Source organism: Desmodus rotundus, chromosome 4 (genome assembly GCF_022682495.2).
Source record: "Desmodus rotundus isolate HL8 chromosome 4, HLdesRot8A.1, whole genome shotgun sequence".
NCBI classification, from domain to species: domain Eukaryota; kingdom Metazoa; phylum Chordata; class Mammalia; order Chiroptera; family Phyllostomidae; genus Desmodus; species Desmodus rotundus.
Window position 1 is genome coordinate 38,955,459 of NC_071390.1, and position 25,604 is coordinate 38,981,062.

The window sequence follows — 25,604 nt, forward strand, 5'->3', positions numbered from 1 at the left end:
CAAATACCAAAATAACTCTGTTCTATATTTATATGCAGTAGGATAATAATTCATTTCCTTGAAATTGCAACAAACTAAAATTAACTAAGGTAGAAAAGGAGGGGATGGCTCTGTAAAGAAGACAATAAAATGTGGAGAGGAAAATATCATCGTGACAACAGAAAACAGTTTCAGAGGAAATTCTTGGGATATAAAACATATCCAGGTCTGACTTTAGAATTTACTATTATAAAAAATAAAATAAAATAAATATACTATTACCGTTTTTAAAATCTTTTAAAATAGTTATCTACTACTGAACTAAATCAATCCCACCCTTTCACATTCCTCCAATATCCTACTTCCTAATATCCTGCATTTAGAGATTAACATTCCATTTTTAGAGCAGTATTTCCAAGAGTATTCTTCTTAGCACTTTTGGGGGGGTCTTTATTTAAATTGGTTAGCTAATTAACACTTAGCTAATTGAGTAAGGTACTTCAAGTACAGTATAAGATATAAACTTTTCATTTGACTACTGTTTGATTTTCTTAGAGGCTTTTAGAGAAAGATTGGGTAGGAGTTTGAAGTGCATCTAACCAATTTGCAAAAGAGTATGACACCATCTCATTGCGTGTCATTCAGGAGGTTTATTAAAAATGTTGTATATATTCATTTTCATGTGTCCAAATTTGAAAATAAAATATATCAACCTACTATTTCTTTTTTTATTCTCTTACTGGGTTAAGCACATAAGTATTATTATAGGTGAAGTATATTTCAAATGGGCTAAAATACTGGGTTGGCCAACAATTTCATTTATTTTTTTCTATAACATGGCTCTACTAGCACTTGTTGTCTTCAACTTCATTTGAAACAATTTTGTTATTGTATTGTATTTGTCATATCAGCGTGCGTTAAGAAAAACTTACCAAAATTGGTGAATTTTTATATAGCCATTTTAATATTGAAGATGAAAGAAAATGCATAACATTTTTGGCATATTATGTTTTATTATTTCAAGAAAGGTAAAAGAGTAAATGAAATGTGAAAAAAGGTTTGTGCAGTGTATGGAGAAGGTGCTGTGACTGATTGAACAAATCAAAAGCCGTTGGGGAAGTTTCATGCTGGAGATTTCTCGCTGGAAGATGCTCCATGGTCAGGTAGACCAATCGTTGACAGCGATCAAATAGAGACATTAATTCAGAACATCAACGTTATACTACACATCACATATTCAAAATATCCAAATCAATGAAGTTATTGGTGAAAATGAAAAATGTGTCATATATTTTACAGAAAAAAAACCATATGGACCTTTTGGCCAACCCAATAATTTACTAATGTATTTAAAGTGGTAAGCTTACAGGGAACATTTACATGGTATTCACAGACTCGCATACTAGGTATAACTAGAGTAATGTAGTAGACTTAAAGACATACATTTGCAGAATCCTATCTAATTACTTTGTGAACACAGCAGTATTTATATTAAAATAAGGAATTCACTCAGTGAAATAAAGAAGTCCTGACTGATTATTCCACAATAATGTTTTATTGAATCAGAAATTTAAGACAGAGTCAAGTTCAACATTCTATAATTAAGTTTAGTTTGTCATGTTGAAGAACATTAACTTGTTTATTAGTTCATCACAGAGTGGAAAATTCAATTGAATAGTCTGCTATGCTTTGGTGAAAATAGTACACTGACAGGCCCCTAGAAATCAAACACAAATCTCAATTTTCTCAAATTGGAACAAGGAATACAGATAGAAATATAGTTGGTTGGCATTTGTAACTAATATTTCTGAAAACACCTTCTATATGAGCAACGCATAATGTAAATTCTTAAAATACTTATTTCAATGAAAAAGTATAAGGAAGCTCTAATATGGTAAGTAACTTGAGTGTTAGGGAATAGGTCATAGATTATGCTCAAGTTGAGATTCATTAGCTATTATTAAATTGGATCAAATTTGAGGCTTTGGCAGACAAGTAATACTCTGAAATACTAGAGCGACCAAAAGTAGACTTGTTGAATATTTTCCAAAAAAAATTTTCCCTTCCCAACTATTCAAACACCTGGCAAAGTACAGCTTTCTTCCCTATAATTATAAATTACTTGTATTGGCATTTCTAGGACCAATCAACAAAATTATTACATACAAACACTATCAAACTATAACATAAATCCAATTAACTATATAATCTTACAGAATAATTAAATCTGTTGTTAAAAAAATTAGAGAGGAACTGAAGTAATTTAGCCTCATTTTTCTGAAGCTTGAATTATTTTCAATTCAAATAACTCCTCAAATTGTTATTTAGGGTGCTAAAATGTGATATTTTCTAATTAATCCAAATTGACAATAAAATTGTTAAACATTATCTGTTTAATAATGTGCTACTGTAGATAATAGTTTCCTACAGTTAAGTACTTGTTTGAAAATCTGCAATGTTAATGCCAATTCTAAATGCTATAATTAGAGAGCCAGCCTGAGGAAAAAGCAAATAACCACAAAATTATTCAAATAAAAGCACAGCTAAATAATAGTGTACCTTATTCTTAGAAACCCAATTTAGAGTATTATTTTGCTGAGACTTGTAATGCTAATTTAAAAGGCAGAGAAAAATATAAAAGACAAACTTTCATCTTTGTTTTATTATATTACTGCATGTAGGTAAATAAAATGACCAACAGAGGGTGCCAATCAGCTACTTTGTTGCTCAAAAATCTGTACTAAAATTGACCTAGTAACTACAGATTACTCTATTTTATATTGTTCCACGTGGGAATGTAAAATAGCATTTCTTTGCCAAAATTAACAAGCTATAATGAGAAATAACACAATGATAAAAAGTATTTTATATTTTCTTAATGAAGTAGTAAAAGAATTCTAAATGGGATTCTATTATTTGAAAGCAGGTTATAAAATTCTTCACCTCCAATGCAAATGAGTGAAAAACTATAACACTCAGAAATGCTTACCATGGAATTTTAAACCATTCTAACACCATGTGGTATAAAATTAATACCTTCAAAGTATCTTAAATTGAGAGGATGAGTTTTCTATTCCAAACCTTGACATAAATGCTTTTCAAAAGACACTAAATAATGTAAAGTTTACAAAATAAAATCAATAATGTCTTTAATATATGCTGTGTTTTACTGTAGAAATACCAGCAGTGTGCAATTTTCTCTTGCAACCTACACTTTTTCTTTTTTTTTATTACAGTATATAAGCAACTACAGTTTAAGAAATTAGTTATTGTGGCATTATTAAAATCACAATACTGTTAAATGATACGTATATTTAGGTTCTATATGTGACTTTGACTAGTATTATTTTTACAAAGCCAAATAGAGCATTTCAAAAGTTAAAACAAAGTTAGATTGGAGAGTAGGGGCAAGGGGAGAATATCACTGCTGCAAGCTTTGTAAGAATGGGGCTTTCTGATCACCAACTTACGCCATACACAAAAATAAACTCAAGATGGATAAAAGACTTAAATATAAATCATAACACCATGAAAGTCCTAGAGGAAAACATTGGCAGGAAAATCTCAGACATTCCACGCAGCAACATCCTCACAGACATGTCCCCTAAAGCAAGGGACATAAAGGAAAGAATAAACAAATGGGACCTCATCAAAATAAAAAGCTTCTGCATGGCTAAAGAAAACAGCACCAAGTTACAAAGAGAACCAACAGTATGGGAAAACATATTGGCCAATGATACCATAGACAAGGGCCTGATCTCCAAAATATATAAAGAACTCACATGACTCCACTCCAGGAAGACAAAGAACCCAATTAAAAAATGGGCAAAGGACTTGAACAGACACTTCTCCAAGGAAGACATACAGAGGGCCCAGAGTCATATGAAAAGATGCTTAGCATCACTAGCCATCAGAGAGATGTAAATTAAAACCACAATGAGGTACCATCTCACACTAGTCAGAGTGGCCAACATAAACAAATCCACAAACAAATGTTGGAGAGGATGCGGAGAAAAGGGAACCCTAGTGCACTGTTGGTGGGAATGCAGACTGGTGCGGCCACTGTGGAAAACAGTATGGACTTTCCTCAGAAAACTAAAAATGGAACTGCCCTTTGACCCAGCAATTCCACTGCTGGGATTATACCCTAAGAACTCTGAAACACCAATCCAAAAGAACCTGTGCACCCCAATGTTCATAGCAGCACAATTTACAATAGCCAAGTACTGGAAGCAACCTAAGTGCCCATCAGCAAACGAGTGGATCCAAAAACTATGGTATATTTACACAAAGGAATTCTACGCAGCAGAGAGAAAGAAGGAGCTTATACCCTTTGCAACAGCATGGATGGAACTGGAGAGCATTATGCTAAGTGAAATAAGCCAGACGGTGAGGGACAAATACCATATGATCTCACCTTTAACTGGAACATAATAAATAGAAGAAAAAAGGGAACAAAATATAACCAGAGACATTGAAGTTAAGAACAATCTAACAATGGACAGGGGGGAGTGGGGAGGGGACAGTGAGGAGAGGGGATTACAGGAACTACTATAAAGGACACATGGACAAAATCAAGGGGGGGGGGGGTGGGAGTGGGGGAGGGAGGGGCATTCAGCTGGGGTGGGGTGGAGGGATGGGGAGAAAAGGCACACAACTGTAATTGAATAACAATAAAAAATTAAAAAAAAAAAAGAATGGGGCTTTCTTCTGGTCTGTTTTGTTCACTGCTGAATCACCAGTGCTTAATATATACAATACATTCTAAGACACTCCATAAGTGTTTAGAAAATACTGAATGAGGTGAAATAAGACACAATCATTTTGATGGAGCAGGCAGTAGATTTAGACAATAAAGTCTCAGGGTTGAATGTTACCCATCAGTAACTAGTTCTGTTAATGAGTTGCTGCTAACCTCTCAGCCTCAGCATCCTCATCCGTAAAATAGAGGAAACAATTACCTACCTCAAAGCTACTGAATGAAATAATATTTTATATGTATTCTATATCATTCTTGAAAATGTTACACAAATACAAAGATTACTTTGTATTTATATTTTTGGCTTCAGTATTTAACTCGGAGCTTAAGTGAAAGAGCTACTAAGACATTCGTTAGTGGTAAGAGTATGACTTCCCAGTTCCTGTAAGATAATGGTAGCCACTGAGACCACAATCTCTTCAGGCATCCTACAAAAGCTGTCAGACCCACAAGGAAAGCAAACAAAATCTCCTGTCGTCCACATCTATAGCATAACCAGAGAACATAGACTTCTAAGGGAAAATTAACAACTGAAACCATCAAACCCACCTCCTGGAGGCCTTACCCAAGTAAAGAGTCAGGTGCACATTGCAAAACGCAGTATCAACTTGTCATCTCCCCTAAAAGGAAAGAGAATGGACAGAAGACCTGGCACATACAACAGCACTGGTCCCAGAGAGTTGAAAGGAAGCTGCTCCAAAAGATTCTGGTTCAGAAGCCATGACAAAAAGTGGAGACATAGCAAATGAAGTTAAATACCCCAAGAAACAAAATACAGTCATATCCTGGGACTCGTTGCCTTCAGAACTCGTCAAACCCCATACCTGTCGCATTTTGACAAGAAAAAAAGTGTTTCAGCACTCAACGTTTGCTCGATACTCCTCAGTTTCCACCCTGGTCATGAGTTCTAGAACAGTTAATGGTGAGTACTGAGGTAACACTGTACCATCAAAGAATCAGAAACCCAACTTACCACCCAACCACCCCACTTCCCAAAGGGCACCATTTATTAAAGAAATTGCTCTTCACAGTTCCAAAAATAGATAATACTCTTGAACTAAGAAACCAAGTAAGCCCTTCTACACCGCTGCCCTCCCCACCCCAGTCATGTGACTCGGCCCTGGGAAACCCTGCATCCTACATATTTCACGAATATTAGGGACAAAAAAAGGTATCCAGACATCCATAGAAAGCTCCTATAAAATGAAAGTAGAAAGAAGCACAATGCTTCAGCTGACAGAAATATTCTACTACCCATTCCTCAAAAAAATAAGGAACAAAACTGTAACATGATATTCCAAAATAAATTAGTTACCATATTTTTCAGACTATAAGACGCACCAGACCATAACATGCACCTAGGTTTTAGAAGAGGAAAATAGGGAAAAAACCCCACTCCACCACCGCCAGCCCCCCAGACGAGCCAGGTAAGCTACATTCAGACTATAAGATGCACCCCCCCTTTCCTTCCAAATTTGGGGGTGGGGAGTGCATCTTATAGTCTGAAAAATACAGTAAATAAGCTACTCAACTATGAAAAAAAACCAGGAATCTCAAGTTTAAAATTAAGACTAATAAAGTAAATGTAATATAAAAAGAAGAAGAAAAAATGACGGGCCAAGAAAGAAGTGGAAAAAAATCATTTCTGAAATAAAAATACAAAATGCCTAAGGACATAGAGATAAAACTGAAAGTACACAAATGAGTGTACAAATGAAAGTACATGGTGAATGAGAAATTTTTAAAAAATGAAATAAAAAGTTCAAAACCATTAAAGAGAAAGTGATAGACATAAAAGACAAGCAAAGAAAATCCAAATTTTGTGCACTTGGAGTCCTTAAATAAGAAAAGCAAAATAATGAGATAAAATTGATGCTTTATTCTGGAGGTTTTAACTTGAGAAAAACTTTCTGAAAATAAAATAATTGAACTACACATTGAAACGATCCTAAGTAAACCAAAATGCTAAGCCTTAGACATTTTCCAGTAAAATTATCAGACTTTAGATAAAGAAATCTATTTTCAGCCTCTGGAAAGAAAGAAGGAAAGGAAGGAAGGAAGGCAGGCTGTCATTTATAAAGGAAGAAAATCAGTCATTTACAGAGGAAAAATAATTAGACATTTGTTGATAACAAGACAACGATGGAGCAAGGATTTCAAGAAACTCAAGGAAAGGTGTTTGCCAAGGATCTGCATCCAGCCACGCTGCCCTTTAAGTACCAAAACTAAAGAAAAGTAAACATGAAAGAAGGAAAAGAAAAATGTACACATGTGGAGGAATACACTAGCTGGCTCCTGAGCTTCCTCCAAACAAGAGACGATTTGGGGAAGCACAACAAAAAGATGGATAGCAAACGTTATACATGTTTAATTGTAGATCAAAGGCTAAAACGAAGGTGGAGATACAAGTAGAAAGTTAGTATATAAATATTATCCACTCCGCCAGAGGAGAAATAAGAAACAATCATTTTCTAAACAGAATCACCAAAGTATGGCACTAGGACATTTGACCAGTTACTGATATTCTCAGCTATGTAGTTCTAAAGAAAAAGAATAAATGGTACGACTATATAACTGATTTGTCAATGGGGGGTTCCTCATCTAAACTAAAGAATGACCATTTCCTCACTTTTCCCAAGAATGACACAAGATTAGCACCATTCTAGATACACAGAAATGAAGTCACTGAATGCAACACATGACTCGGGGCATTAAGGCTTACTTCCTGGAATCTTGATTTTAAAAGGCTGTAAAATGAAGTAAAAATATTTGCTTATTTTAATAAATCAAGAGAACTCTGAGAGAAGATTTATTAGAAAAACACAAAACTCACACACTAGTTTTGATCTCCTGAATTCTCTCATCAAAAGTTACTATTTGATCACTTCCATGTGTGCCTTATTCTCAAATACATTTCCTAAAAATTGGTTATTTCAATTATTTTGCTTCACCATCCTTTTCAATACTCTATTACAAGATAACCCTCCCAAACATCCATTTTATGATGTCTCTTTCTTGCAGAAAATAAAAAAAATAAAGGATAAAGAATGAAATAAATGTGAAGTCCTATAGGAACTCACTAGGGCAACTTGGGGTAGGACAAAGTACATGGGCTTCTTCTTGGCAGGTGAGGGGTGCTCAGGCTTCACTCATCTGGGTTCACATCCTGGCCAGAGTCACTCTGTGCCCTTTGAAGCAGTTATCTAATATTTCTGAGTCCTAGTTCATGAATATTTATTTAGCAAATAGGCTTATACCTCTCTCGGTTCATAATGTGGCATTTGTGAACATCTTAGCTCAAAGTCTGGCACCTAGAAAGGCCGTCAGTACCAATCAACTTCCTAGCGTTCCAAATGTTCTTGAATCTCCCTATCACGCTTCCCCTTCCTTGTCAACTTTGGCTTGATCTTTAGCCTCAACCAAACATAACTTTTCACTGCTCTTCAATAATTCATGCTCATCTTCCACCCTCAGCTCTTATTTTGTTATCTTCCTTTTTTGGAATGCTTCTTTCCCCTACTCACCTAAGCAAACTCTGTCCACCTTCCATGATCTGGAAGATTCAGATGCAACTCTCCCATTAGGCCTCTCTTAATTATACCGTTTCTTACTGGTCTGATTCTCTTTGAAAACGTCAAGATGTGTTATTTGTATTTTTATTTTTACACTTGATCATACCAGTTTAGAGAAGATAGAGTAGTGTTAGCAGACTCATTAAAATGCTATTTTAACTCTGGTAGCAATATAAAAACAGAGCACTTTTCTACCTTGAAGACTATTAAAACCAAGCTAAGGAACAAACTGCTAACTAAGTCTTTAAAGGAAAAATATTTGACTGTTGAATATTCATATATCCCCATATTTTGACAAATCCTGTTTTTTTAATTTGGATATACTAGCAGAGTACTTAGTCAGTGTTCTATAAGTAGTAGGTATTGGTAAAGAGTTGATTGACTAATCAAATGGCATGATTTACATAATTTTCTTCAAGGAACAGAAACCCTACTATTAGACTCTCATTAATCTTTAGATCATTTTTATGTAATAAGAAGGCAAGAACTATACTTTCCAGTTGCATTTGGTCAGTGAACTCAGGTTAAATCCGCACATGATAAAATGAAATTGTAAACAAAAGAATTAATATACAATACCCAGATTTTCTAAAAAGCAGAAATAATTCAATAACTAAGTGAGACAATATTTTTATATGAATGATGAAAAAATACAAATGTGTATAGCATCAAAGCTATTTTCATCTATCAAAGATAACCAGTAAAGGAGCTAAAAATCATACACATCTTCATTTGAGAGTTCAAAATATTTTTCTATCTTTGTTATATAAATCCAACAGGGATTCAACTTATTTAATGTTTTTTTTTTAATTTTTTATTTATTGATTTACTTTGTAGAGAGAGAGAGGTAGAGGGAGAGAGAGAAACATCCGTTTGTTGGCCCACTTGTTAACGCATTCACTGGCTGCTTCTTGCGTGTGCCCTGGCCAGAGACGAACCCGCAATGCTGGCGAATAGAACAACGCTCTAACTGACTGGGCTCCCCGGCCAGGGCCTTACTCACCATTTTTATAAATCAGTAACTTCAGAAAAATCATCCAGCCAAATTAAGAAAATGACCGACTCACAATTCATTTTACAGTCGTTTCCTCTTATCCACAGTTTGCTTCCCACAATTTGTTATCCACAGTCAATTGCAGTCTAAAAATATTAAATGAAAAATTCTAGAATAAATGATTCATAAGTTTTAAACTGCACACATTTCTGAGAGGCGTGATGAAATCCGACACCATCCTGCTCTGTCCCGCCTGGGATATCAATCATTCCTCATCCAGCAATCCACGCTGTTATACCCTACCTGCCCGTTAGTCACTTAGTAGTCACCTAGGCAATCAGGTCAACTGTCATGGTGTCACCATGCTTGTGTTCAAGTAACCTTTATTTTACTTAATGGCCCCAGTGCACAACAGTAGTGGTCTGGCAATTTGGATATGCCAAAGCAAAGGGAGAAGTTCTCAACTTAATAGGCAAGAAAAAAATTGTATGCTGAAGTTACCAAGAACTGTGGTAAGAACATCTCTATACATAAACTTTTGAAGAAGGAAAAGGAAATTTGTGCTAGTTCTGCAGTCGTACCTCAAACTGCAAAAGTTACAGTCACAACCCTGGCCAGGTGGCTCAGTTGGTCGGCGTGTTGTCCTGTATACCAAAAGGTTGTGGGTTCGATCCCTGGTCAGGGCACATACCTAGGAGTGGGTTTGATAACTGGTAGGGGCATGTACAGGAGGAGGCAACCGATGGATGTTTCTCTCTCACATTGATGTTTCTCTTTCTCCCCCTTCACCTCTCTAAAATCAATAAACATATCCTCAGCTGAGGATTAAAAAAATTTTTTTCAGCCACAGCACAGCACAGGTAAGTGTTTAGTTAAGATGAACAAGGCATTAAATTTGTGGGTAGAAAGAAGAACAGAAAACCTATTCCAACTGAGGGCAATGTATTATACCAGAGAGCATCGAGCCTGTATGAGGACTTCAGCAAGGGACCCTTTGACACAAGTGACACAAAACCATTTACTGCAAAAACAGGGAATGGTTATATAGGTTCAGGGACAGTTGTGGGCTGAAAAATATAAAATTACTGGGAAGGCTGTGTCTGAGGATGAAAAAGCTGTGGCCACATTTCCAACAGAGTTACAGAAACTGAATAGGGTTTGGTACTACCCGCAGTTTCAGGCATTACACGGGGAGGGGGGGGTTTGGAATACATCTCCCGTAGAATACCATAAATACTTAAAGAACATAAATTTGGAGGACAGATATGGTTCCCAGATGAATATTCTATGTAACTATGAGAGATGATATAATAGTCAGTCTCACACTGTACTTAAACCAGTGCTTCTTAAACTTTTCCACTGAAATATATTCCCTTGATAAAATACCCTTACAAAGCCTGGGAAAAGGAACATATACCCATCCCCATGAGGAGAAAAACCCCAAACTATGCCACAATTCTAAAGTTCTCATGCTTCACCCTAAAAATTCATGCTGTAAGAAGGTGTGCCATATTTATTCTATGGCTTTGCATTTCTCCTGACATACATTCCTGTGCCCTCAGTGATAGATGTGACCTAGTTCGAGAAGTGCTGACTTAAACCAGGGTATGCCATGTCTGTTTGAACACTATTTCCCTTGTCTATGGCCATACCACCCTGAACGCGCCTGATCTTGTCTGAAAATTATTTTCCTGTATTATGATAGAGGGATAATCTCATTTTATAATGCCAGGCATAAGTAATAATAAAAATCATTTGACATTTGTCAAGTACTAATTATGTAAAAGGCATTAAAATAGGTTTTTATATACAATCTTAATTTTTAAATGTAAATATTACCACGCCAACTGTAATGCAGGAAACGAAGCACAAAGATTCAATAGCTATCCTCAGGAAATACAGACAACGAATGCTAGCTACTTTATCCACAAGGCTTTGTTGTATCACAATCTCATCAACATACATTATTTTTACAAAAACCTCTTTCTCCGATCTCTATTATACCTTACTTTTTAAAAATTTAAAATGGCACTGTAAACAGCCCACAGGCCACTAATGTCTAAAAAGAAATTTTTACCCATGCTGGAGCTTTAAGTCTGATCAGCAATGAGTAATGTAAGACTATTTATATTAAAAAAGAAATCAACATCGAGCCACTAAGTTGAGTCAATTCTTAGGTCCAAGTAAGACCTGGCATTGCAGATAGGATATGATGTAAAGTTCATACACAAATCCAAGACCTGACCCAAAAGTGTGGCCTGAAGGACAGAGAACAAAAACCAGAAGTTACTTAGCAACCCTAACTACCCTCTCATTAGCTTCTGCCACTTGCTAGTTACACGTCTTAGTAAGTTACGTGCCTAAGGCTTCTATTCACCAAATGAAGAGAACATGCTAGCAGATTTTTAAGTTCCCTTCCATTTATAAGATTTTATATCATTTTAATTTTGCTGTCCACTGATTTCAATTTATATACCTAATTTTCCATTACTCTTAGCTAGTACCTTCTTTGTTAGCATACTTTTAAGCCATTAGTTTTTCCTTTAACTTACATTTCTTTATACTCAACTATTTTTCTTGGTCCTTCTTAAAATATTCTGTCAGTTCTTGCTTTTTGTGTGTGTGTGTGTGTTTGTTATTTTTGCTTTGAGATTGAATTTTCAGATACCTGCAGGCAATTTGAAAAATATGACTGATTTTCCAGAGCCATACTTTTTATAAAACAGAGATGCCATCTGTTATCTCCCAAACATATTTTGTCTTTCGACATCACCTGGAATTTAGAGAAGACAAACTCGTGTAGCTACTTGGGCTGAGAAAAGAGAACAGAATTTGATCTTGGAAACACATAAAAATGGTGCTGTTGACTTTTGCCTCAGTCACTACCAAAGGACGGGGTTGAGTTGGAACAGGTATTTGCTGAGCAGGAAGGAAGGCTGAGAGGACAGGTTTTTTAACCACTTAATTTTACAATCTGGAACTACTGAGCACAACAAAACTGCCCTGTGAAAAATGCATACTTAATAGTAAGTTTACTCTGAGCTCTCCTGTCAAAATGTTTATGGTATCAGAGACTACTTCAGGATACTTATTTTTTAAAGGCTTTGCTGATTTGACATTCGACCTTAAGTTATATTATGTTTTTAATTCAAATGTTTAAGGCACCGTAAGTAAACTATGTCACTAACCCTCCTCCACCTTGATTTGCAATCCGCTCTTCCAGTTTCTGCAGCTCCGATGTGTAAGCCACGATCCGAGCATTGCACACCATGAGATTCTTCACTGCATGTAAAACCTGGGCTCTCTGGGTGCTCAGAGAGAGGAGTTTCCATATTCCTTGTCGCATCCGAATTTCTAAATCTATTTTTTCTTGAATGCTGCCGTCCTTTAAAAAAAGAGAGAAAAGCGTTCTTTAAATAGCAAAAATACAAAATTATAACATTTCTTTTTACCCCAATACATGGAAAATGTACTAGATATCATTATAATTTTATACCACATTGGGTAAGTAACAAAGTCATGTATTTCAGTATAAAAAATAGAGCTATTTTAAAAAGCTCCTTGCAAAACCTTAATTACTTGCTTTTTTTGGAAGTCTTTACAACCTATTGGATAAAAAGAACAGAAACGAAGGCAAGAAACATGATATATTCTTATCATAACTACACAAGGTTAAGTAGTGTCTCCCAAATAGAATGTCCTTTGGAACCTCAGAATGTGCCCTTATTTGGTAATAGAGTTTTACGGATGTAATTAGTTAAGACAAGGTCATAATGAATTAGTGTGGGCCCTAAGTTCAATGACTGGTACTCTTACAGGAATGATGTGTGAGGACACAGAAAAACACACAGAGAAAATTTCACGGGAACATGGAGGCAGAGAGTGGAACAGTGAGACCAAGCCAAGGATCACCAAGGATTGCCAGCAACCACCAGCAGCTGGAAAAGGAAAGGAAGGGTTCTTTCTCCTCCAGAGCTTTCAGCAGAGGGTGGCCCTGCAGATCCCTGGATTTCAGGCTTCTGGCCTCCAGAAGAACTACAAGAGAATCAATTTCTGTTGTTAAGCCACCCAGTTCAGGTAATTTATGATGGTAGCTTCAGGAAACTAACATAGTAATATAATAACTAATGTGAACAATACAGCACATGTACATCTCATATAAGCTGTGTCGTGGAACAGCAACTTGTGGCTGATGACACTGAATTAACAAGGGAAAAGCTTTCTAAAATAGACGCTGAACAAAGAAACTATGGCTTAGCATCAGGGAGGAACGGGCTACTTGCCATGGTAAGCAATGTAAATAAAATCTCAGAAGCAGTGGAGTGAAAGCACTGTGCTCAGAAAATGTCATAAGTTTTAGTTACCTGGGACAGAGATTTAGAGTATAGTTTTGGATATATATTAGTTTTAAGAGTCACCATAAAACTACTAAATAATTTTAGTTCTGAAGTCTTTTATTCCATACAATGATCTTGTTATGGCCCGACTTTATATACTAGTTTCATACATAACATTAAAATTCTGAGAACTGACATGTACTTTTCCGATTTAATTCACAGCGGCTTTTTAAAAATTATAAATCATCACATACTATACTACAAACATGTAATAATGCTCTAATACGTCTATTTTTAAAATAAAATGACCATCCTGGTTTATGTGGTGAAAAAAATGAAGCCTATAATTCACCTTTTATTTGGCTTGAAATCTAAATTTTAAAAAGCGAATGGAATCTAATAATGGAAGTTCCAAATGTTGCCATGGCCGGTGTGGCTCAGTCGGTTGGAGCCTCTTCCCGCAACCAAAAGGCCGCAGGTTCAATTACCAGTCAGGGCACCTGCCTACATTGCTGGTTTGGACCCTGGTCTGGGTGCATATAGGAGTCAACTGATGTTCCTCTCCCTCTCTCTGTCCCTCCATTCCCCTCTGTGTAAAAAAAATCAATAAGCATGTCCTTGGGCAAGGATTAAAAAAAAAACATTAAAAAACTTCCAGATGTTAAAAAGACAATCTTTTCAAAAAGAAAAGCTAGTTAGGAAAGCAATAGCCTATGAAGATGATCCAAAGAGAAATTGAACTAGATGACTATTCAAATCAGTCAATATACTAGTCACTTGCAGAAAACAGATCTGTTTAATTATCTCCTGTAATTACATTGCATATAAAAACCTTCTCTTGTAGTATCACTCAAAACTGGTACACTACACAAACGCAGGCATTTGATGGTTTTCCTTCTTTACACGTGACTGAACTTCAACAACTCCATTTTGTCTTTTTATGACTTGTCAGGCCCCCAGTAAATTCTTCTTTAATGTAATTAGTAACTAATTATAAGACTACCTATGTGACCCCATGTGTCTATAGAAATATGAGTGAACTCTGGCAGGCTGGTTAGAATTGGAGAATACACATAGGGGGCAACTCGAAGCCGAACCTTGTAGATGAACAAATACCATCTGATGCCATTAAATTCAATTTTGCTTTTTTAAATGCTACAGTGAGGCGGCCAGTTGAACTAGCACAGTGGTTCTTAAAGCTGGCTGTACATTAGAATTACCTCAGGCAGACAGGAAAGCCTCATAAGCTTATGATCTACCCCAAAACAGTCAGGATCTCTGAGGGTGGAGCCTGAGCATTTTCCCCGCAAGTTCCTCTGGTGATTCAATATGCAGCCAGAGCAGAGAACGACTGCGGGACTTGAAATTCCACAGCCATCTGGAAAGCTGCAACCACCCTAAGGAGCCAGTAGATGGCCACAGCCACATGAAAGAATCGGTTAGGGTTTCCAGGGTTTCCATCTTGTAAATGAAGACTGTCTTCTCTTCATCATTTATTGATAAGGACTTTATTAAACTATAGAGGCTTGAGGAATAGAGGAGGAAAAAAGTAAAATCAGATTTTTTTTAAAAACCCTTATTTGTAAGATTAAATTTTTATTAAGGAAATGAAATACATCTAGCAAATATTAATATTGGAAGTCTACCCTTCCGAGCAGGGGTCAGCGAACTGCAGCCCAGCCAGGGCCTGTGTTTGTAATTAAAGTTGTGTTGGAGCGCAGTCACACCCATTTGTAGTGTCTGTGGTTTCCAAGCTGCAAGGGCAGAGCTGAGTAACTTCAACAGACCGTCTGGCCCACGAAGCTGGAAATATTTACTATCTGTCCTTTTACAGACATAATTTGCTGGTCCCTAACCCAGCCAAATTAGCATACTTAATACACTGTGACTCTGCCTCCCCTGCTCTATGATGATTGGATATAAACCTGGGAGGGCTGTTGTATTAGCCAGTTTTGTATTCTCCATTCAGCTTCTTTCAATACCTATACCTTTCTGTTCAAGCTATGGGACTCTAGCCAATAGAGACTTTATGGAGTCGAAGGACCTGCCTTCAGTTAATAAGGGATGCAAGGTGCTCCTGGGGTAAGAGCTGATGTCTAGTGCTATCCACAGTGAAAACAGTGATCATGTATTGAGGGCACCCATTGGCCATTCAATGGTGATGCTTACTGACCTCAAAAAGGAAGAGTAAGAAGCTAAAAATAACACTGCTCCTTCCTGGACCATATTGCTGTCAAGACTGATTAAGACCCGCGGCATAAGCTCATTTCCCTGTATCCATCCCTCTTATAACTGTCTGATGCACGTTTCCAGGAAGAAAAGAAAATTGGGGAGAGAGCTGGGTGGAGAGGAGAGCCATCCTTTTGCCACTTCTTCTTCAATTTTCTGAATAAGGGCTTGCTTGTAGTCAAGTCAACAGAAGCCTATGAAACTGTCTTGCTCTTGTATGTATTAAAGTCAGGCTGATAAAAATAAATGGGCAAGGCTAAAAATGAAATAGGGAGATGACTGAAGAGTAAAAATCTAGATTATGTAAGAAACAGAAACTCACTAGGATTTAAGAGCTAGACCAAGCACAAAGGAAGTGCGAAGAAAATGGCCTAAGCGTTGGAATTAAGCAGTGACTTTAAAAAAAAACCATGAAGTCAGGCTGTTGGTAAGACAACTGTGCTAACCCAGGTAGAAACCATCAGCCACCTGATGGATATAGTTAAACCATGTTAGCTAAGAAACCAAGATGAAAAAAGATTGCAGAAGAATGTATACATTATGCATTCTTCTAAAAGAAATTGTAAGAATTGTTTATATACAAAATAAAATCTGGAAATTGTAAGTAATAATCATTCTGGGGAATGGAATTGGAGAAAGAATTCTTAAATTCATGTTTCTGTATACATTCACTTTTCTGCAATGTGATTGTATTACCTCTCAAAATTTATTAAAATTTTAAAAGCTTAAACATTTGTATGAAAAGGTAGGTGACAGCCCCAATAGCTCATATAAATAGGACAAAAAATAATAACAAAAATAGTCATCTCTCAAACACATCCTGAGCGGAAGGTACTATGCTAAGTATTGTATTTTAAAGAGGTCCTCAAATTCCAGCAACTTTCTGGGACTGGCATATTACCCATTCCACAACTATGGAAACTGGGCCTTGGAAAAGACAGTAACTTACTCAAGGTTGCACAACAAGTAGACTTGGTTTTTACTTTAATCTAACTCAAGAAGTCAATATTCTATGCCAGTAATTTTCAACTGATGTTCCACAAGAACTTTTAAAACATGCAATACCTGACTATTTATAGTCAGGGGAACTGACCTATTTTCCCTTAGTTGTCTAATAAAAAAAAATGACAACAGCCAACATAACAATAGCTGTGCAGTGTGAATGAATCAAAATTATACAAAAAATAGTTTTTCTGGTATGCCGCAAAATTTTAGTAATATTTTCTGTGTCATGAGAAGAAAAAGGTTGACAATTGCTGTTCTATCCTGTGAGTAGTCGCAGATGACTCCAAGGTTTGAGGAGAGGTGCATCACTAGAGGGCCAAAGTCTTTGTGCCTGTCCCTCCTGCTTAGACGGCAAGTTCATTAATATCAAAGGAAGTACACCACATAAAAATTCAGTGTTAGTCAAGTATAAAATGCTCTTCTCGACCCTCAATATTCCTGTCAGGTGGAAACCTATTATTATTTTGCAATTTTTCTCTAAGATTCAGCAGAAGGAATGTTAAGTATGGTAACCCAGCGCTTACATATTTAAATATTTATTTTCATTTCATGTAGCTAAATTTCTTTCCTGACCATATCCTCTCTTCTATTTTGTATCATTCCTAAATGTTACTGCTGCACACAGCTCAATAAATATACTTTAACCGCTACGCCAACCACTATGAGATGGGTGCAAGAGGTGCCATAAACCGCAATTCACTAGAAATCAACATTTTTTGTTAACAATCAGGACAAAGTACACAACAAGATAGGGCAGAAAAGAAGTATTTTACATCAAAATGTTTGAAATATTTGAAAATGCTGGCATAAAACAGCATAAATTACTGACAAAAGCACTGGACTTTTTGCATAATGATTATTGTTTTGCTTAATTTTTCACAATGCTATTGAAGACTTCCTAACGATTTTGTATCTGCTAAGGTTTTTAAGATTCTGGAAAAGATAACAGGTTTCTAAGCAAAGATAATATGTTGGATCATATGAAGTTGCTAATATTCTGCCAATTTTGACCTACAAAACTGGCTATTTCATATGGCTTAACCTACTTCAGAAGTAGGTAAAAGAAAGTGGAGATTAAATGGAAGTGAAGATCCACCTTTATTAAAGATATCAAAGTTTTCTTCTAAGACCCTAAAGTTATAGTTAAGAGTGGAAAGGATATTATTTAAATGACTGTTACCAGGAAATCATGTTGATCTATATGAAGTAAAAAGGTTTCTAACACATTTACAAGGCTAAATAAAATCACCAAACTTCTAACCAATTCAAAAAGAATCCACTCTCAAACCAAGAGTTCAGAGGTTGCATTGAAGTTTGCTTCTCCACCCCACCCCTGCAAATTTATGTTGTGTGCAGACCTTGCTCCAGTAATTACACTTTCCATCAAATCCAGTAAAATAAGCAAACTGTCCTCTATTGGCCTTGGGTAGGCTTCTAGGAAGTCCCGAGGATCCCATTCCCCTTACGTCACCTACACTTGCAAAGAGACCAGTGTCCCAGACTTGGGTGAGGAGGGACAGCGGACAGGTGCTCCTGGAAACGCGCGGCGGGGCTCTGGCATCGCTTCCCCATTCTGGGCCTGTTTCTTCCCCATTCTGGGCCTGTTTCCTCCCCAAGAAACCGGGGACGGGAGTGTGTGCAGATTCCCAAGCTCCATCAGACCCTCCAAAGGACAGTCTCCTAGCGCGGCCCTTTGTTTCTGGCCACAGTTGAATACGAGGACACGCGGAGTGGGCGCTTCCCCGACGACGAGACCCAGCGACGGCGTGCAGGCTCGAAGCCGGGCCCCTCCTCACTCACCTGCCGAGCAGGAAGCCCCGCCAGGCCGAGCTCGGAACCCCTCTGGGTCACCCCCTCCATCTCCAGAGCCACAACCCAGGCAGCTGCCAGTCCGCCAAAGATTTGAAAAGCCCGCCTCTGGCTGGAGCCGCAGAGGACACCAACCGCCCGGTCGTACCAAGTCCCGGCCGCAGGGGGACGGGGCGCTGGGACCTCCGAGCTGGCGCGCGCACGCGCAGTGGGTGCGCCCAGCGCCCCTCGCCTCCCTCCGGGGAGTTTTCAGAGACCCAAGTTCTGGGTACCGGCTGGGATGTGGGGAGCGGCTGGCCCATTTAAGGCGCTGATTGGGTTGTAGGCGGGCCTGAGAAATGATTGGGTGGGGCTGTTGGGAAAGTGTCCGCCCCTGAGCGCACCTGACCTAACCCCGAGTTTTAGGCTGGTGGTTTTCGAGGCAATCCCTTTGCATGCGGAGCCTTCTGCCTGCACCCCACCAAGGGCCGTTCAAAGCACTCGGGGAGGGCGGACTCAAAACTGCAGTCGCTGAGCTCCTACAGACAGCTCGGGGACACACGGTGTCATTAGGAGACCCTGGTCTCGCCCCCAAAGAACCAAGTGGCAAGCGATGCTGCTCTTCGCACTTTGCTCTTTGCACTGCCTCACACACGGGGTCACTCAGATCGTGGCCCTGTTGATCAGGCTGGTGAGACACCGTGTCAGGCATTTCACAATGGCTGTTCTTTTTGCCTCCACGTTTCTCTATAATTCCAGACTCCCCTCACCCCAGAAGTCTGTTCTTTCTTGCAGAAAACCTCTTCCTTACTCTTTCCCCACCGACATCCAAGGTGACAGACAGCAAAATGGGGATTTTCCCAGAGCCCATTTCTTGCTGTCCCTAAAGACCAACACAAAGACTTTTTAATTAAAGAGTTGTTATTAATCATAATTGGAAAGCGTGGAATCTTTAAAAAACCAAAATTGTAGAGCCAATGATTTCAGGCCCTTGTTAGGTTCTCAAAACCCATTGTCTCTAGCCTAACCTGACTTGCCCTTAAAAAGGCATCAGGAAGCTTCTTCCCCTGGTCATTTTTTACACTGAAAAGAATCTACCAAATCAGCCCTCCCACCCTCTACTCATAGAAGGCCTTGGGTGCTTTTCCTTCCATAAACAGTGCAACCATATTTTTCATATGCATGAGATAGTCCCTGTTTGGATATATTGTCTCGATGTCCTACGGATTTAATATCTACTTGTCCTGAAGTAGATATTAAATTATATGGCCATATGATCCACAAGACCCGTTAAAAAGCAGTTGCTTTGGAGACATACTTGTAAAAAATTGGGTGACTTTCCTCTCAAATGGGCAATTTGCCTCTTTGAGGCCCTTTGGTCTTGGCAGTCCTAGAAACTGCCCAGCTAGGAATGACCTTCTCCTTACATTAGAAATCTATGGGCTATTAAAAATGACCCATGTACTTACACACCAGTTTGATTCCTGGTCAGGGCACATGCTCTGGATTGTGGGTCCAATCCCCGGTTGCCGTGTGTTCAAGAGGTCCCTGAAAGGGGCACGTCTGAAAGGCAACCTATTGATGTTTCTCTCACATTGATGTTTCTCTGCCTCTCTCTCTCCCTTCCCCTCTCTCTGAAAGCAATAAGTATGTCCTCCAGTGAGGATTAAAAAAAAATCACCAATGCAGAGTTTACCTCATTCTTTCCAAACACAGATCTGAATTTCAGAGTCATTAAGTAGCCTTCTCCCAGTGCACACCTCTCATGCTTACCACTCTGTGCTGTAATTATCCCCAAATCAAAGTGAGCTTCAGGAGACTAGCACAGTACCTGACTCATAAAAGAAATACACACAGGAAGCTCATCATCAGATGTATATTATTTCTCACATAACACACACAGCCCTCAGGTTCAGATCAAAATACTAAATGAAACCATCATTTCATGGAAATAGGGGCAAACCAACCATTTTTAAATTGGACATTGATGTAGAAATATTTGATGAGTAAATACTAGGTATATAACTGAAGATCATTTATTTAAAATACCCAAAGAAAGAGATTCAAGAAAGATCATGTTTAGTTATTATCTGTAGAATAGAAGTTGCTATTAAAGACCTTTCTCTTTGGAGAAGATAAGATGTGGTCCTATCTCTTTATATTCCTCAAGGGATGGACCCAGGAAGTGCTTAAGATATAACTATTATACAGTGATTAAAATACCTCAGAGTAGGAATGCTGTTTCTTTATTTATCCACAGGTCCTTTCTTGCTCCTGCTAGTTTCATCAAACATAGTTTTCTCTGGTGTATGAAATGTACTTATAAATAGAATGATCCCTGGAAACTACCAAAAGGTTACAAATTTCACATGCAGTAGTTTGATAAGCTTGAGAATGAAGGAATGAATGAATTAATTAGTTAATTAATGAAACAACTCTCAGAAAGTGAGAAGTACAGTACTATCTTTGACTATCTCACATTTTTGAGAGATAACATATGGGCATCTCTCATTTGAGAAAAAACATCGCACCCGCCTCGGGCTCCCACTGTAGGTGGATGCCCATCCAACTGTCCAGGTGCAGAAGCTTCAGCTGGAGGTTGATTGAAGAAATTACTGTCCTGCCAATAATGACTTCCCATTATAAGTTCAATATTTATTGTTATTAGTAATATAAGTATTAGTTATATATAATATAATGAATAGATAATGTTTAATAATTAACTAAATAGAAAATCAGTATTTGACATAGGTAGGACAGCCAGTTTAGATAATACTAATAAATGTTAAAGTATATTTTCCTTTTCTTGCCCTGACCGGTGTGGCTTAGTTGGTTGGTTGTGAACATGCAAGGTGAAAAGTCGTGGGTTAGATTCCCAGTCAGGGCACATGCCGGGTTGCTGGCTTGGCCCCCTGTGGAGGTGAGAACCAGAGGCAACCCATCAACGATCAAGATCAACGCTTCTCGCTGGCATTGATGTTTCTCTCCCTTTCTTTCTCCCTCCCTTCCTCACTTTTTAAAAATAAATAAATAAAGTCTTTTTTTAAAAGTATATTTTTCTTTGCCTTATTTCCTGTATTCCTCTTTTTAACTCTGTAAATGGCCAAAAGAAAACAAAATTATGAATTTGAAATCAGCTGTCTTACATAATAGATGCATTATTTTTTTTAAATGTGATTTGCCCCAGAACAGGTAACTGTTAGGATTTCTAATCTCCTCTGAGGCTCTCCTAAATATATATATATTCTATTAAAAATTCTCTTGGTGCTTCCTTTACTCATGTGTTATCTTGCAGGTAATGAGTTTACAATGAATTTATAGACTAGAACTATACTTTGAATTATACACAAACAAAAGAAGGAATTCAAGTGAGGATGCTCAGCAGAGGTGCAGTATTTTCTTAAAAGAATAGGCCATAATCTAGAAAGAGCTGAAGCATCATATAATCATAAGAAGGATATGGAATACAGAGTCTGAAGACTTATTAGCCCTATGACCTTGGGCAAGCCACTCATTCTCCTTATCTGTAAAACAAGTATAATAATACCCACCTTGTTTTTGTTTAAAGTTGTTGGGAGGGTCAAATGAGATAAGAGTTATGGGAGTGCTTCGTAAACTGGTTATCGCACATAAACATGAGGCATTCCTACTGAAGGCAGAAAGCATCAGTACTTATGGGCAAATCTACAAGACCCATGCTGAGAAATGAATAAGACAAACGTGAAAAAGGATATATTCAAGATATATTATCTACCACTGAAAGATAATTAATACCTAGATTACATGTAAGGAACTCCTGTAAGTCAATAAAAATCCAACTGGAAAATGGTCAAAGGTAGTGACAGGCATTTTGTAGGAGTGAACACAAATGGCAAATAAAACGTGAAATTTTCAATTTACAGATTAAGACCTCAAGGAGATAATATTTTGTAATCACTAGGTGGGTAAATATTAAGAAGTTTGATAATACCAAGGGTTGGCGAAGACAGAAACTGAAAAGATATTTGTATACACTGGTAGAGGGGATGTCAAATTGATACAGGTAGGCTGGCCAGACGCTGGGCAGAGGAGAGGGGCCATAGGAGGAGTTTGCCCAAGGTAACAGTAAAAGCACGTGACATATGAAGACAGACTTTGCTGCCGTCATAACAGAAATGTGATAGGAGGGGCCCTGCAGGGAGTCTGAGAGAAGCTGGCAAGAGTCATTGATGAACAGCCCTCCTACTCCCTTCAGGAACATGGTGGCTTAGGGAGATGCAGACCTGCCAGCCTAGCCTGGGAAAAGGAGCAAATGGCTGGGGAGCTGAACCCTTCCAGGTGACAGAGAAGCTTGGGCCAGGAGATTTAAATGGAGGGAAGGCAGAGACTCCACCCTTCTATTGCTCTGTGATCCACTCATGGGTGTGAGGCCCCCCAGATGGAGCCCCTGCATGGCCAGCTGCAGTAGTTGGCAGTGGTCCCAGGCCTGGAGCAGGAAGCTGTTGCATGGCAATGGAGGTACAGGCTGGGTGAGCAGACTCCAGGGAACCTGAAGCTGGAAAGCCGTCTGCCTAGTAACCTTGTGCTCTGAAGGACATAAAAGAATGGCGTGGGATTTCTGGGCATGATTTTGGGTTTCAGTCTTTTGAGGAGCAGAGGGTTTTTTCTGTGTTTTGTGGAAGAGAAGAGCCTGGAGCCAGGAAGCATCCCATTTCCCCAAGCTGTGCAACATCTTAACAAAACCCTTCTTCCTTCCCTACCAACCTTAGTCTTCAAAATATGCCTGTGTTCAATGGTGGGCAGCCAAACCCCACTTCCGCTTGGTAACAAATTTGGTCAATCATATTTTTAAAATTCAGAATGACCTTGTAAAGTTTAAAATGTGGAGACCAAGCTTATATATAGATATAGATATATAGATATGGTCTGTTCAGAAAGTATCCAGCCATGTACTATGAAAACTAGATACATTTGGTGAAGAAGATACAAGAAACTTTGTGCATAGGCCAATGGCACCTCAGTCCCCTTCAAAGTAGGCACCATAGGATCTTTGTTGATTGCAGCCTCTACACATTCAACCTTCTCAGGGGTTCTGCTTGTTGCAGGCCTTCCAGAATGTTGATCTCTTTCAACAGATTCTTGGCCATCCTTGAAGCATTTGTGCCACATTTTCATCTGTGCTACATTCATTGCATTGTCCTCAAAAGACTTCTGAATCATCTGAATAGTTTCCACAGAAGAATGCTCAAGCTTAATGCAAAATTTGATACAGATTTGTTGCTCCACTCACTCAGTCATTTTGAATGTGATGACCACACAGTACCCATGTTCCCTCAATGGTGTCTACCGCCCTCACTGACTAGTACAGTGAAATCATCACTGTTCATGCATGCACATTCCAGTCGACTCTCCTTGGCTTCCCGGTTACATCAATATCACGCAAACTGTTCTCTCTCTCTCTCTCTCTCTCTCTCTCTCTCTCTCTCTCTCTCTATATATATATATATATATATATATATATATAACAATCTAGATATTCATTTCAGGAGAATGAATACAGAAATTATGGTGATTTACCCAGTGGAATATTCTATATCTGTAATAACAAATAAACCATGCATACATGTAACATCACGGCTGAATCTTAGAAATATTGAATGAAGAAAGCAAGTTGCATGGGAGTACATAGAATATATAATTTTTATAAAGCTGAATAATATGAGAAACTAAACAATATGTTGTTTAGGAATACATACATGTGATAAACATTTATATTTTAAAAAGAAAGATAGTGCTAAAAACAAAACTCAAGATAGTGACTATCTCTGGGAGAACAATAGAAAATGGGATAGAGACACAGCAAGAAAATATAAAGCTTCTGGTAATGTTTTAGTTCTTAATTTGGGTAATGGGTTCACAAGTGTTCATTTTAATGTTTACTTGATATGTGTATAGACATATATATATGTTTCTTTTGTATACCTCAAACATTTCATAATAAGAAATAATTCTAAAATATTTAAAGTATTCTTGGCCCTGGCTGGGTGGCCCACTTGGTTGGAGCACTGTCCAGTACACCAAAAAGCACCGAGTTGGATTTCCAGTCAGGGCACATACCTAGGTTTTGGATTCGATCCCTAGTTGAGGCACATTTGAGAAGCAACTCTCTCTCTCGATTCAGTAAAATATATCCACGGGTGAGGATAAAAAAATAAAATATTCTTGTATGAGTTAAACAAAGGCATTTTAAAAGATACTCACTTCGCAACATAATAATACATGTTTTGGCTTACAAAATTGGACTTATACGTGATTGGTTCCCAATAAATCTTACCATGTGAGAGTGTGGAAAGCACAGCTGTAATGCAATGATACAGTAGCTATGTCCGGTGAGAGATGACGTTTGGCCATGTGGATTTATCTGTGAACACTTCAGAGCCATTGATTGGGAGCTTGGGTTGGGGATTGGGTGGGTGGAATTTGCAAAAGATGAGAGGTTTTGTCAGTTGGTGGGGATGAAATTAAGTGCAACATGAGTTATTACTATTAATGTGACCTGCATATTACTCACAGGCATAAGGGTATTCGAATGACATTAAAATCAGAGGGCTCCTTACTGAGCAAGCAAATCAGCCAGAGAAATTAGTTACATGACTTGAATAAATGATTCCCAAACTGTGGCACACAAAGACTTGCCAAGGTTTACACAGGCTTGGGTAGTGTAAAAGGAATCATTGTCAAGATCTTCAACTTACGGTTCCCATCCTAAAATTCTATCTAACAACTTGTCTGCTGCACATTCATCTCTCTTTAACGATTTCCTTTTCCCACTGGACAAAGAAAGGCGTCACATCTACCCATTCTTACTGCATTGCCCCAGGGTATAAAATCCATCTGGGGCCCTAGGGACAATTCAGTTTATTGGTGTTGATGTTGCTGTAAGTGATGAACCAGAGGCTCAG

General features: G+C 38.0%; 1 protein-coding gene across 1 annotated transcript in view; it reads right to left on the minus strand.

The window, feature by feature from the left end:
- The window catches only part of RTKN2 (rhotekin 2), a 67,969-nt gene extending 49,023 nt beyond the window's left edge, over positions 1-18,946 (minus strand). Inside the window, exons 1-2 of the mRNA XM_024561433.3 lie at positions 18,676-18,946; positions 12,493-12,689 (exon numbers count right to left, since the gene is read on the minus strand). Of these exons, the coding sequence (XP_024417201.2) occupies positions 12,493-12,689; positions 18,676-18,735 (257 nt within the window). The 5' untranslated portion in view covers positions 18,736-18,946. The remainder of the gene's footprint in view (positions 1-12,492; positions 12,690-18,675) is intronic.
- Positions 18,947-25,604: the final 6,658 nt, after the last annotated feature.